This window comes from Scyliorhinus torazame, chromosome 13 (assembly GCF_047496885.1).
Source record: "Scyliorhinus torazame isolate Kashiwa2021f chromosome 13, sScyTor2.1, whole genome shotgun sequence".
NCBI classification, from domain to species: Eukaryota; Metazoa; Chordata; class Chondrichthyes; order Carcharhiniformes; family Scyliorhinidae; genus Scyliorhinus; species Scyliorhinus torazame.
The window spans coordinates 99,458,615-99,473,574 of record NC_092719.1 but is presented as its reverse complement, the minus strand read 5'-3'; the positions used below and the strand labels follow the sequence as shown (position 1 = coordinate 99,473,574).

Genomic DNA, 14,960 nt, shown 5'->3' with positions numbered 1-14,960 from the left:
TGGCGATGGGAGGGAGGGAGCTGGCGATGGGAGGGAGGGAGCTGGCGATGGGAGGGAGGGAGCTGGCGATGGGAGGGAGGGAGCTGGCGGTGGGAGGGAGGGAGCTGGCGGTGGGGGGGGAGGGTGCTGGCGGTGGGAGGGAGGGAGCTGGCGGTGGGAGGGAGGGAGCTGGCGGTGGGAGGGAGGGAGCTGACGGTGGGAGGGAGGGAGCTGGCGGTGGGAGGGAGGGAGCTGGCGGTGGGAGGGAGGGAGCTGGCGGTGGGAGGGAGGGAGCTGACGGTGGGAGGGAGCTGGCGCTGGGCGGGAGCGAGCTGGTGATGGGAGGGAGGGAGCTGGCGATGGGAGGGAGGGAGCTGGCAGTGGGAGGAAGGGAGGGAGCTGGCAGTGGGGGGAAGGGAGGGAGCTGGTGCTGGGCGGGAGGGAGGGAGCTGGCGATGGGAGGGAGGGAGCTGGCGATGGGAGGGAGCTGGCACTGGGCGGGAGGAAGCTGGCGATGGGAGGGAAGGAGCTGGCGATGGGAGGGAAGGAGCTGGCGATGGGAGGGAGGGAGCTGGCGATGGGTTGGAGGGAGCTGGCGATGGGAGGGAGGGAGCTGGCGATGGGAGGGAGGGAGCTGGCGATGGGAGGGAGGGAGCTGGCGATGGGAGGGAGGGAGCTGGCGATGGGAGGGAGGGAGCTGGCGATGGGAGGGAGGGAGCTGGCGATGGGAGGGAGGGAGCTGGCGATGGGAGGGAGGGAGGGAGCTGGCGATGGGAGGGAGCTGGCGCTGGGCGGGAGGGAACTGGCGATGGGAGGGAGGGAGGGAGCTGGCGGTGGGGGGGAGGGAGGGAGCTGGCGGTGGGGGGGAGGGAGCTGGCGGTGGGGGGGAGGGAGCTGGCGGTGGGAGGGAGGGAGCTGGCGGTGGGAGGGAGGGAGCTGGCGGTGGGAGGGAGGGAGCTGGCGGTGGGGGGGGAGGGAGCTGGCGGTGGGAGGGAGGGAGCTGGCGATGGGAGGGAGGGAGCTGGCAGTGGGAGGAAGGGAGGGAGCTGGCAGTGGGAGGAAGGGAGGGAGCTGGCAGTGGGGAGAAGGGAGGGAGCTGGTGCTGGGCGGGAGGGAGGGAGCTGGTGATGGGAGGGAGGGAGGGAGCTGGCGATGGAAGGGAGGGAGCTGGCGATGGGAGGGAGGGAGGTGGCGATGGGAGGGAAGGAGCTGGCGATGGGAGGGAACCTGGCGATGGGAGGGAAGGAGCTGGTGATGGGAGGGAGGGAGCTGGCGATGGGAGGGAGGGAGGGAACTGGCGATGGGAGGGAGCTGGCAGTGGGAGGGAGGGAGCTGGCGATGGGAGGGAGGGAGCTGGCGATGGGAGGGAGGGAGCTGGCGATGGGAGGGAGGGAGCTGGCGATGGGAGGGAGGGAGCTGGCGATGGGAGGGAGGGAGGGAGCTGGCAGTGGGAGGGAGGGAGGGAGCTGGCGGTGGGAGGGAGGGAGCTGGCAGTGGGGGGAGGGAGGGAGCTGGCAGTGGGAGGGAGGGAGGGAACTGGCGGTGGGAGGGAGGGAGCTGGCGGTGGGAGGGAGGGAGCTGGCAGTGGGGGGGGAGGGAGCTGGTGCTGGGAGGGAGGGAGCTGGCAGTGGGGGGGGGAGGGATCTGGCAATGGGAGGGAGGGAGCTGGCGATGGGAGGGAGGGAGCTGGCGATGGGAGGGAGGGAGCTGGCGATGGGAGGGAGGGAGCTGGCGATGGGAGGGAGGGAGGGAGCTGGCCGTGGGAGGGAGGGAGGGAGCTGGTGCTGGGAGGGACGGAGCTGGCAGTGGGGGGGGGGAGGGATCTGGCGGTGGGAGGGAGGGAGCTGGCGGTGGGAGGGAGGGAGCTGGCGATGGGAGGGAGGGAGCTGGCGATGGGAGGGAGGGAGCTGGCGGTGGGAGGGAGGGAGGGAGCTGGCGGTGGGAGGGAGGGAGGGAGCTGGCGGTGGGAGGGAGGGAGGGAGCTGGCAGTGGGAGGGAGGGAGGGAGCTGGCGGTGGGAGGGAGGGAGGGAGCTGGCGGTGGGAGGGAGGGAGGGAGCTGGCGGTGGGAGGGAGGGGGGGAGCTGGCAGTGGGAGGGAGGGAGGGAGCTGGTGCTGGGTGGGAGGGAGCTGGCAGTGGGTGGGGAGGGATCTGGCGGTGGGAGGGAGGGAGCTGGCAGTGGGGGGGAGGGAGGGAGCTGGCGGTGGGAGGGAGGGAGGGAGCTGGCAGTGGGAGGGAGGGAGGGAGCTGGCAGTGGGTGGGGAGGGATCTGGCGGTGGGAGGGAGGGAGCTGGCGGTGGGAGGGTGTGAGCTGGCGGTGGGAGGGAGGGAGCTGGCGATGGGAGGGAGTGAGCTGGCGGTGGGAGGGAGGGAGCTGGCGATGGGAGGGAGGGAGCTGGCGGTGGGAGGGAGGGAGCTGGCGGTGGGAGGGAGGGTGGGAGCTGGCGGTGGGAGTGAGGGAGCTGGCGGTGGGAGAGAGGGAGCTGGCGGTGGGAGAGAGGGAGCTGGCACTGGGAGGGAGGGAGGGAGCTGGTGCTGGGCGGGAGGGAGCTAGCGGTGGGAGGGAGGGAGGGAGCTGGCAGTGGGGGGGGAGGGAGGGAGCTGGTGCTGGGAGGGATCTGGTGGAGGTGGGTAGGGATCTAGCGAAAGGAGGGAGAGAAGTGGAGGAAGGAGGGAAACGCTGGAGGGAGAGGAGCTGATTGCAGCTTTAAACTGCCGGTGGGAGGGAGGGAGCTGGCGATGGGAGGGAGGGAGCTGGCGATGGGAGGGAGGGAGCTGGCGATGGGAGGGAGGGAGCTGGCAGTGGGAGGAAGGGAGGGAGCTGGTGCTGGGCGGGAGGGAGGGAGCTGGCGATGGGAGGGAGGGAGCTGGCGATGGGAGGGAGGGAGCTGGCGATGGGAGGGAGGGAGCTGGCGATGGGAGGGAGGGAGCTGGCGATGGGAGGGAGGGAGCTGGCGATGGGAGGGAGGGAGGGAGTTGGCGATGGGAGGGAGGGAGCTGCCGATGGGAGGGAGGGAGCTGGCGATGGGAGGGAGGGAGGGAGCTGGCGATGGGAGGGAGGGAGGGAGCTGGCGATGGGAGGGAGGGAGGGAGCTGGCGATGGGAGGGAGGGAGGGAGCTGGCGATGGGAGGGAGGGAGCTGGCGATGGGAGGGAGGGAGGGAGCTGGCGATGGGAGGGAGGGAGGGAGCTGGCGATGGGAGGGAGGGAGGGAGCTGGCGATGGGAGGGAGGGAGGGAGCTGGCGATGGGAGGGAGGGAGGGAGCTGGCGATGGGAGGGAAGGAGGGAGCTGGCGATGGGAGGGAGGGAGGAAGCTGGCGATGGGAGGGAGGGAGGAAGCTGGCGATGGGAGGGAGGGAGCTGGCGATGGGAGGGAGGGAGCTGGCGATGGGCGGGAGGGAGCTAGTGGTGGGAGGGAGGGAGGGAGCTGGCGATGGGAGGGAGGGAGCTAGTGGTGGGAGGGAGGGAGGGAGCTGGCAGTGGGAGGGAGGGAGTTGGTGATGGGAGGGAGGGAGCTGGCGATGGGAGGGAGGGAGCTGGCAGTGGGAGGAAGGGAGGGAGCTGGCGGTGGGAGGGATCTGGTGGAGGAAGGTGGCTGGTGGAGGTGGGTAGGGATCTAGCGAAAGGAGGGAGAGAAGTGGAGGAAGGAGGGAAACGCTGGAGGGAGAGGAGCTGATTGCAGCTTTAAACTGTAAAAGGTCACATGTAGTTCTAGAGAAATTTGCTGACTCTTTCATGGCAAAAGAACGTGCAAATACAAGAGGGAACTTTCTCCAATAACGTGGAAAGGCACAAGTCCTGCCTGTTGGGAGGTTTGTCCAATTGTTCTAAAATCGCTGAAAAGCCCCCTCCTCACTTTCAGTTATTGACTGGGAAAGGACCCAGGGGCACTTCAAACTTCAAAGATCACAAATCTGATTTAGATAGCAAGGCTTACAGCCAGGGTCCACAGTCCACCGAGCTGACAGGAAGATTCAGAAACCCACCTGAGAGAACTGTCTTCTCAGACTAAGGCGTTGAACCATCGTCAATCAGCGGGAGCCAAATCTGGTGCTTCGACCAACTCAACTCCACCGGAGACATTTAACAAGGGGACAAACCGATATGCACACTGCATTCCAAATGAAGTCCTCCTGTACTGAAAAAAAGGCAGCTCCTCGGGAAAACCAGGTTCCCTCGAGCACCGTCGTGAGCCAAGCTTCCGATGCTTCAGTACATGGGGACAGTCAGGGTGCTGACAGAGACTCAACTGATGTCAGCAATCAGCTGACAGATTCAGCAGGGCTACACTCCAGATTTCAGTGAGGCAGCGAGGGTGTGGTCTGCTCAGCTCTGTCTAATTGCACTCTGCACAATCCGCCCAGCCCCCATCCCCCCACTTTGCACCAGCAGCACTGATATTTATAAACTGCTGCCCTTTAATCAATGCTGCTTGAGATTGAGTAACTCAGTCTGTAAATCCATCCGACTGCAATTTATAACAGAGCCAGGGTTAATTCAAGCTGAGGGACTGCAGCACTCACTGCTTTCTCCTGAGCCAGCAGTTTACAGCTCACCACCACTACGAGGATGGGGAGCAGATCGGGAGCAGACAATTCCATGCAGGGAAAGCATTTCACAGACAAACCAAACATCATCTCGGCAAAGAGGTCAACTTCCCAGTTACACTATGCAATCTGACTGGCATCTCATTCCACCGCAGGCACCGTCAGTGATCCGGACTGACTCTATTCACACGACAGGGACTGTCAGTGACTCCATTTACACTGCAGACACTGGCAGCGACTCCATTTACACTGCAGACACCGTCAGTGACTCCATTTACACTGCAGACACTGGCAGCGACTCCATTTACACTGCAGACACCGTCAGTGACTCCATTCACACTGCAGACACTGGCAGCGACTCCATTTACACTGCAGACAACGTCAGTGACTCCATTTACACTGCAGGCACCATCAGTGACTCCATTTACACTGCAGGCACTGTCAGCGACTCCATTTACACTGCAGGCACCGTCAGCGACTCCATTTACACTGCAGACACCGTCAGTGACTCCATTTACACTGCAGACACCGTCAGTGACTCCATTTACACTGCAGACACCGTCAGTGACTCCATTTACACTGCAGACACCGTCAGTGACTCCATTTACACTGCAGGCACCGTCAGCGACTCCATTTGCACCGCAGGCACCGTCAGTGACTCCATTTACACTGCAGGCACCGTCAGTGACTCCGTTTACACTGCAGGCACTGGCAGCGACTCCATTTACACTGCAGACAACGTCAGTGACTCCATTTACACTGCAGGCACCGTCAGTGACTCCATTTACACTGCAGGCACCGTCAGCGACTCCATTTACACTGTAGATACCGTCAGTGAATCCATTTACACTGCAGGCACCGTCAGTGACTCCATTTACACTGCAGACACCGTCAGTGACTCCATTTACACTGCAGGCACTGTCAGTGACTCCATTTACACTGCAGACACCGTCAGTGACTCCATTTACACTGCAGGCACCATCAGCGACTCCATTTGCACCGCAGGCACCGTCAGTGACTCCATTTACACTGCAGGCACCGTCAGTGACTCCGTTTACACTGCAGGCACCGTCAGTGACTCCATTTACACTGCAGGCACCGTCATTGACTCCATTTACACTGCAGGCACCGTCAGCGACTCCATTTGCACTGCAGATACTATCAGTGACTCCATTTACACTGCAGACAATGTCAGTGACTCCATTTACACTGCAGGCACCGTCAGTGACTCCATTTACACTGCAGGCACCGTCAGCGACTCCATTTGCACCGCAGGCACCGTCAGTGACTCCATTTACACTGCAGGCACCGTCAGTGACTCCATTTACACTGCAGGCACCGTCAGTGACTCCATTTACACTGCAGACACTATCAGTGACTCCATTTACACTGCAGGCACCGTCAGCGACTCAATTTGCACTGCAGGCACCGTCAGTGACTCCATTTACACTGCAGACACTGTCAGTGACTCCATTTACACTGCAAACACCGTCAGTGACTCCATTTACACTGCAGACACCGTCAGTGACTCCATTTACACTGCAGACAACGTCAGTGACTCCATTTACACTGCAGACACCGTCAGTGACTCCATTTACACTGCAGGCACCGTCAGTGACTCCATTTACACTGCAGGCACCGTCTGACTCCATTTACACTGCAGGCACTATCAGTGACTCCATTTACACTGCAGGCACCGTCAGCGACTCCATTTACACTGCAGACACCGTCAGTGACTCCATTTACACTGCAGGCACCGTCAGTGACTCCATTTACACTGCAGGCACCGTCAGTGACTCCATTTACACTGCAGGCACCGTCAGTGACTCCATTTACACTGCAGGCACCGTCACTGACTCCATTTACACTGCAGGCACCGTCAGTGACTCCATTTACACTGCAGGCACCGTCAGTGACTCCATTTACACTGCAGGCACCGTCAGTGACTCCATTTACACTGCAGGCACCGTCAGTGACTCCATTTACACTGCAGGCACCGTCAGTGACTCCATTTACACTGCAGACACCGTCAGTGACTCCATTTACACTGCAGGCACCGTCAGTGACTCCATTTACACTGCAGACACAGTCAGTGACTCCATTTACACTGCAGACACTGTCAGTGACTCCATTTACACTGCAGGCACCGTCAGTGACTCCATTTACACTGCAGGCACCGTCAGTGACTCCATTTACACTGCAGGCACCGTCAGTGACTCCATTTACACTGCAGGCACCGTCAGTGACTCCATTTACACTGCAGGCACCGTCAGTGACTCCATTTACACTGCAGGCACCGTCAGTGACTCCATTTACACTGCAGGCACCGTCAGTGACTCCATTTACACTGCAGGCACCGTCAGTGACTCCATTTACACTGCAGACACCGTCAGTGACTCCATTTACACTGCAGGCACCGTCAGTGACTCCATTTACACTGCAGACACCGTCAGTGACTCCATTTACACTGCAGGCACCGTCAGTGACTCCATTTACACTGCAGACACTGGCAGCGACTCCATTTACACTGCAGACACCGTCAGTGACTCCATTTACACTGCAGGCACCGTCAGTGACTCCATTTACACTGCAGACACCGTCAGTGACTCCATTTACACTGCAGGCACCGTCAGTGACTCCATTTACACTGCAGGCACTGTCAGTGACTCCATTTACACTGCAGTCACCGTCAGTGACTGCATTTACACTGCAGGCACCGTCAGCGACTCCATTTACACTGCAGGCACCGTCAGTGAATCCATTTACACTGCAGGCACTGTCAGTGAATCCATTTACCCTGCAGACACCGTCAGTGACTCCATTTACACTGCAGACAATGTCAGTGACTCCATTCACACTGCAGACACTGTCAGTGACTCCATTTGCACTGCAGACAATGTCAGTGACTCCATTTACACTGCAGGCACCGTCAGTGACTCCATTTACACTGCAGGCACCGTCAGTGATCGTCAGTGACTCCATTTACACTGCAGACAATGTCAGTGACTCCATTTGCACTGCAGACACTGTCAGTGACTCCATTTGCACTGCAGACAATGTCAGTGACTCCATTTACACTGCACGCACTGTCAGTGACTCCATTTGCACCGCAGGCACCGTCAGTGACTCCATTTACACCGCAGGCACCGTCAGTGACTCCGTTTACACTGCAGACAACGTCAGTGACTCCATTGACACTGCAGGCACCGTCAGTGACTCCATTTACACGGCAGACACTGTCAGTGACTCCATTTACACTGCAGACAACGTCAGTGACTCCATTGACACTGCAGGCACCGTCAGTGACTCCATTTACACTGCAGGCGCCGTCAGTGACTCCATTTACACTGCAGGCACTGTCAGTGACTACATTTACACTGCAGACAACGTCAGTGACTCCATTGACACTGCAGGCACCGTCAGTGACTCCATTTACACTGCAGGCGCCGTCAGTGACTCCATTTACACTGCAGGCACCGTCAGCGACTCCATTTACACTGCAGGCACCGTCAGCGACTCCATTTACACTGCAGACACCGTCAGTGACTCCATTTACACTGCAGACACCGTCAGTGACTCCATTTACACTGCAGGCACCGTCAGTGACTCCATTTACACTGCAGACACCGTCAGTGACTCCATTTACACTGCAGGCACCGTCAGCGACTCCATTTGCACCGCAGGCACCGTCAGTGACTCCATTTACACTGCAGGCACCGTCAGTGACTCCGTTTACACTGCAGGCACTGGCAGCGACTCCATTTACACTGCAGACAACGTCAGTGACTCCATTTACACTGCAGGCACCGTCAGTGACTCCATTTACACTGCAGGCACCGTCAGCGACTCCATTTACACTGTAGATACCGTCAGTGAATCCATTTACACTGCAGGCACCGTCAGTGACTCCATTTACACTGCAGACACCGTCAGTGACTCCATTTACACTGCAGGCACTGTCAGTGACTCCATTTACACTGCAGACACCGTCAGTGACTCCATTTACACTGCAGGCACCGTCAGCGACTCCATTTGCACCGCAGGCACAGTCAGTGACTCCATTTACACTGCAGGCACCGTCAGTGACTCCGTTTACACTGCAGGCACCGTCAGTGACTCCATTTACACTGCAGGCACCGTCATTGACTCCATTTACACTGCAGGCACCGTCAGCGACTCCATTTGCACTGCAGATACTATCAGTGACTCCATTTACACTGCAGACAATGTCAGTGACTCCATTTACACTGCAGGCACCGTCAGTGACTCCATTTACACTGCAGGCACCGTCAGCGACTCCATTTGCACCGCAGGCACCGTCAGTGACTCCATTTACACTGCAGGCACCGTCAGTGACTCCATTTACACTGCAGGCACCGTCAGTGACTCCATTTACACTGCAGACACTATCAGTGACTCCATTTACACTGCAGGCACCGTCAGCGACTCAATTTGCACTGCAGGCACCGTCAGTGACTCCATTTACACTGCAGACACTGTCAGTGACTCCATTTACACTGCAAACACCGTCAGTGACTCCATTTACACTGCAGACACCGTCAGTGACTCCATTTACACTGCAGACAACGTCAGTGACTCCATTTACACTGCAGACACCGTCAGTGACTCCATTTACACTGCAGGCACCGTCAGTGACTCCATTTACACTGCAGGCACCGTCTGACTCCATTTACACTGCAGGCACTATCAGTGACTCCATTTACACTGCAGGCACCGTCAGCGACTCCATTTACACTGCAGACACCGTCAGTGACTCCATTTACACTGCAGGCACCGTCAGTGACTCCATTTACACTGCAGGCACCGTCAGTGACTCCATTTACACTGCAGGCACCGTCAGTGACTCCATTTACACTGCAGGCACCGTCAGTGACTCCATTTACACTGCAGGCACCGTCAGTGACTCCATTTACACTGCAGGCACCGTCAGTGACTCCATTTACACTGCAGGCACCGTCAGTGACTCCATTTACACTGCAGGCACCGTCAGTGACTCCATTTACACTGCAGGCACCGTCAGTGACTCCATTTACACTGCAGACACCGTCAGTGACTCCATTTACACTGCAGGCACCGTCAGTGACTCCATTTACACTGCAGACACAGTCAGTGACTCCATTTACACTGCAGACACTGTCAGTGACTCCATTTACACTGCAGGCACCGTCAGTGACTCCATTTACACTGCAGGCACCGTCAGTGACTCCATTTACACTGCAGGCACCGTCAGTGACTCCATTTACACTGCAGGCACCGTCAGTGACTCCATTTACACTGCAGGCACCGTCAGTGACTCCATTTACACTGCAGGCACCGTCAGTGACTCCATTTACACTGCAGGCACCGTCAGTGACTCCATTTCCACTGCAGGCACCGTCAGTGACTCCATTTACACTGCAGACACCGTCAGTGACTCCATTTACACTGCAGGCACCGTCAGTGACTCCATTTACACTGCAGACACCGTCAGTGACTCCATTTACACTGCAGGCACCGTCAGTGACTCCATTTACACTGCAGACACTGGCAGCGACTCCATTTACACTGCAGACACCGTCAGTGACTCCATTTACACTGCAGGCACCGTCAGTGACTCCATTTACACTGCAGACACCGTCAGTGACTCCATTTACACTGCAGGCACCGTCAGTGACTCCATTTACACTGCAGGCACTGTCAGTGACTCCATTTACACTGCAGTCACCGTCAGTGACTGCATTTACACTGCAGGCACCGTCAGCGACTCCATTTACACTGCAGGCACCGTCAGTGAATCCATTTACACTGCAGGCACTGTCAGTGAATCCATTTACCCTGCAGACACCGTCAGTGACTCCATTTACACTGCAGACAATGTCAGTGACTCCATTCACACTGCAGACACTGTCAGTGACTCCATTTGCACTGCAGACAATGTCAGTGACTCCATTTACACTGCAGGCACCGTCAGTGACTCCATTTACACTGCAGGCACCGTCAGTGATCGTCAGTGACTCCATTTACACTGCAGACAATGTCAGTGACTCCATTTGCACTGCAGACACTGTCAGTGACTCCATTTGCACTGCAGACAATGTCAGTGACTCCATTTACACTGCACGCACTGTCAGTGACTCCATTTGCACCGCAGGCACCGTCAGTGACTCCATTTACACCGCAGGCACCGTCAGTGACTCCGTTTACACTGCAGACAACGTCAGTGACTCCATTGACACTGCAGGCACCGTCAGTGACTCCATTTACACGGCAGACACTGTCAGTGACTCCATTTACACTGCAGACAACGTCAGTGACTCCATTGACACTGCAGGCACCGTCAGTGACTCCATTTACACTGCAGGCGCCGTCAGTGACTCCATTTACACTGCAGGCACTGTCAGTGACTACATTTACACTGCAGACACCGTCAGTGACTCCATTTACACTGCAGGAACCGACTGTGACTCCATTTACACTGCAGACACCGTCAGTGACTCCATTTACACTGCAGGCACCGTCAGTGACTCCATTTACACTGCAGGCAACGTCAGTGACTCCATTTACACTGCAGGCACCGTCAGTGACTCCATTTACACTGCAGGAACCGACTGTGACTCCATTTACACTGCAGACACCGTCAGTGACTCCATTTACACTGCAGGCACCGTCAGTGACTCCATTTACACTGCAGGCAACGTCAGTGACTCCATTTACACTGCAGGCACCGTCAGTGACTCCATTTACACTGCAGACACTGGCAGCGACTCCATTTACACTGCAGACAACGTCAGTCACTCCATTTACGCTGCAGGCACCGTCAGCGACTCCATTTACACTGCAGACACCGTAAGTGACTCCATTTACACTGCAGGCACTGTCAGTGACTCCATTTACACTGCAGGCACCGTCAGTGACTCCATTTACACTGCAGACACCGTCAGTGACTCCATTTACACTGCAGGCACCGTCAGTGACTCCATTTACACTGCAGGCACCGTCAGTGACTCCATTTACACTGCAGACACCGTCAGTGACTCCATTTACACTGCAGGCACCGTCAGTGACTCCATTTACACTGCAGGCACCGTCAGTGACTCCATTTACACTGCAGGCACCGTCAGTGACTCCATTTACACTGCAGGCACCGTCAGTGACTCCATTTACACTGCAGGCACTGTCAGTGACTCCATTTACACTGCAGGCACCGTCAGTGACTCCATTTACACTGCAGACACCGTCAGCGACTCCATTTACACTGCAGGCACCGTCAGTGACTCCATTTACACTGCAGGCACCGGCAGTGAATCCATTTACACTGCAGGCACTATCAGTGACTCCATTTACACTGCAGGGACTGTCAGCGACTCCATTTACACTGCAGACACCGTCAGTGACTTCATTTACACTGCAGGCACTGTCAGTGACTCCATTTACACTGCAGGCACCGTCAGTGACTCCATTTACACTGCAGGCACTGTCAGTGACTCCATTTACACTGCAGGCACTGTCAGTGACTCCATTTACACTGCAGCCACCGTCAGTGACTCCATTTACACTGCAGGCACCGTCAGCGACTCCATTTACACTGCAGGCACCATCAGTGAATCCATTTACACTGCAGGCACTGTCAGTGAATCCATTTACACTGCAGACACCGTCAGTGACTCCATTTACACTGCAGACAATGTCAGTGACTCCATTCACACTGCAGACACTGTCAGTGACTCCATTTGCACTGCAGACAATGTCAGTGACTCCATTTACACTGCAGGCACCGTCAGCGACTCCATTTACACTGCAGGCACCGTCAGTGACTCCATTTACACTGCAGGCACCGTCAGTGAATCCATTTACACTGCAGGCACCGTCAGTGACTCCATTTACACTGCAGACACTGTCAGTGACTCCATTTGCACTGCAGGCACCGTCAGTGAATCCATTTACACTGCAGGCACCGTCAGTGAATCCATTTACACTGCAGGCACCGTCAGTGACTCCATTTACACTGCAGGCACCGTCAGTGAATCCATTTACACTGCAGGCACCGTCAGTGAATCCATTTACACTGCAGGCACCGTCTGTGACTCCATTTACACTGCAGGCACCGTCAGTGAATCCATTTACACTGCAGGCACCGTCTGTGACTCCAATTACACTGCAGACAATGTCAGTGACTCCATTTGCACCGCAGGCACCGTCAGTGACTCCATTTGCACCGCAGGCACCGTCTGTGACTCCATTTACACTGCAGACAATGTCAGTGACTCCATTTACACTGCAGGCACTGTCAGTGACTCCATTTACACTGCAGACACTGTCAGTGACTCCATTTACACTGCAGACACTGTCAGTGACTCCATTTACACTGCAGACACTGTCAGTGACTCCATTTGCACCGCAGGCACCGTCAGTGACTCCATTTGCACCGCAGGCACCGTCTGTGACTCCATTTACACTGCAGACAATGTCAGTGACTCCATTTACACTGAAGGCACTGTCAGTGACTCCATTTACACTGCAGACACTGTCAGTGACTCCATTTACACTGCAGATACCGTCAGTGACTCCATTTACACTGCAGATACCGGCAGTGACTTCATTTACACTGCAGATACCGTCAGTGACTCCATTTACACTGCAGACACCGTCAGTGACTCCATTTACACTGCAGGCACCGTCAGTGACTCCATTTACACTGCAGGCAACGTCAGTGACTCCATTTACACTGCAGGCACCGTCAGTGACTCCATTTACACTGCAGGAACCGACTGTGACTCCATTTACACTGCAGACACCGTCAGTGACTCCATTTACACTGCAGGCACCGTCAGTGACTCCATTTACACTGCAGGCAACGTCAGTGACTCCATTTACACTGCAGGCACCGTCAGTGACTCCATTTACACTGCAGACACTGGCAGCGACTCCATTTACACTGCAGACAACGTCAGTCACTCCATTTACACTGCAGGCACCGTCAGCGACTCCATTTACACTGCAGACACCGTCAGTGACTCCATTTACACTGCAGGCACTGTCAGTGACTCCATTTACACTGCAGGCACCGTCAGTGACTCCATTTACACTGCAGACACCGTCAGTGACTCCATTTACACTGCAGGCACCGTCAGTGACTCCATTTACACTGCAGGCACCGTCAGTGACTCCATTTACACTGCAGACACCGTCAGTGACTCCATTTACACTGCAGGCACCGTCAGTGACTCCATTTACACTGCAGGCACCGTCAGTGACTCCATTTACACTGCAGGCACCGTCAGTGACTCCATTTACACTGCAGACACCGTCAGTGACTCCATTTACACTGCAGGCACCGTCAGTGACTCCATTTACACTGCAGGCACCGTCAGTGACTCCATTTACACTGCAGACACCGTCAGTGACTCCATTTACACTGCAGGCACGTCAGTGACTCCATTTACACTGCAGGCACCGTCAGTGACTCCATTTACACTGCAGGCACCGTCAGTGACTCCATTTACACTGCAGGCACCGTCAGTGACTCCATTTACACTGCAGGCACCGTCAGTGACTCCATTTACACTGCAGACACCGTCAGCGACTCCATTTACACTGCAGGCACCGTCAGTGACTCCATTTACACTGCAGGCACCGGCAGTGAATCCATTTACACTGCAGGCACTATCAGTGACTCCATTTACACTGCAGGGACTGTCAGCGACTCCATTTACACTGCAGACACCGTCAGTGACTTCATTTACACTGCAGGCACTGTCAGTGACTCCATTTACACTGCAGGCAACGTCAGTGACTCCATTTACACTGCAGGCACTGTCAGTGACTCCATTTACACTGCAGGCACCGTCAGTGACTTCATTTACACTGCAGGCACTGTCAGTGACTCCATTTACACTGCAGGCAACGTCAGTGACTCCATTTACACTGCAGGCACTGTCAGTGACTCCATTTACACTGCAGGCACTGTCAGTGACTCCATTTACACTGCAGCCACCGTCAGTGACTCCATTTACACTGCACGCACTGTCAGTGAATCCATTTACACTGCCGATATCTGCAGTGACTCCATTTACACTGCAGACAATGTCAGTGACTCCATTCACACTGCAGACACTGTCAGTGACTCCATTTGCACTGCAGACAATGTCAGTGACTCCATTTACACTGCAGGCACCGTCAGCGACTCCATTTACACTGCAGGCACCGTCAGTGACTCCATTTACACTGCAGGCACCGTCAGTGAATCCATTTACACTGCAGGCACCGTCAGTGACTCCATTTACACTGCAGACACTGTCAGTGACTCCATTTGCACTGCAGACAATGTCAGTGACTCCATTTACACTGCAGGCACTGTCAGTGACTCCATTTGCAACGCAGGCACCGTCTGTGACTCCATTTACACTGCAGATACCGTCAGTGACTCCATTTACAC

General features: G+C 56.2%; 1 protein-coding gene across 2 annotated transcripts in view; it reads right to left on the bottom strand.

The window, feature by feature from the left end:
• The window catches only part of LOC140388208 (transmembrane and coiled-coil domains protein 1-like), a 464,675-nt gene that overhangs the window by 231,982 nt on the left and 217,733 nt on the right, over positions 1-14,960 (bottom strand). The window contains exon 1 of one of the 2 annotated variants that reach the window (XM_072471996.1): positions 3,965-4,221. The exons of the other annotated variant lie outside the window; for it this stretch is intronic. Coding sequence (XP_072328097.1) covers positions 3,965-4,003 — 39 coding nt within the window. The 5' untranslated portion in view covers positions 4,004-4,221. Of the gene's footprint in view, positions 1-3,964; positions 4,222-14,960 lie in introns of those variants that run through there. 2 annotated transcript variants of the gene reach the window in all.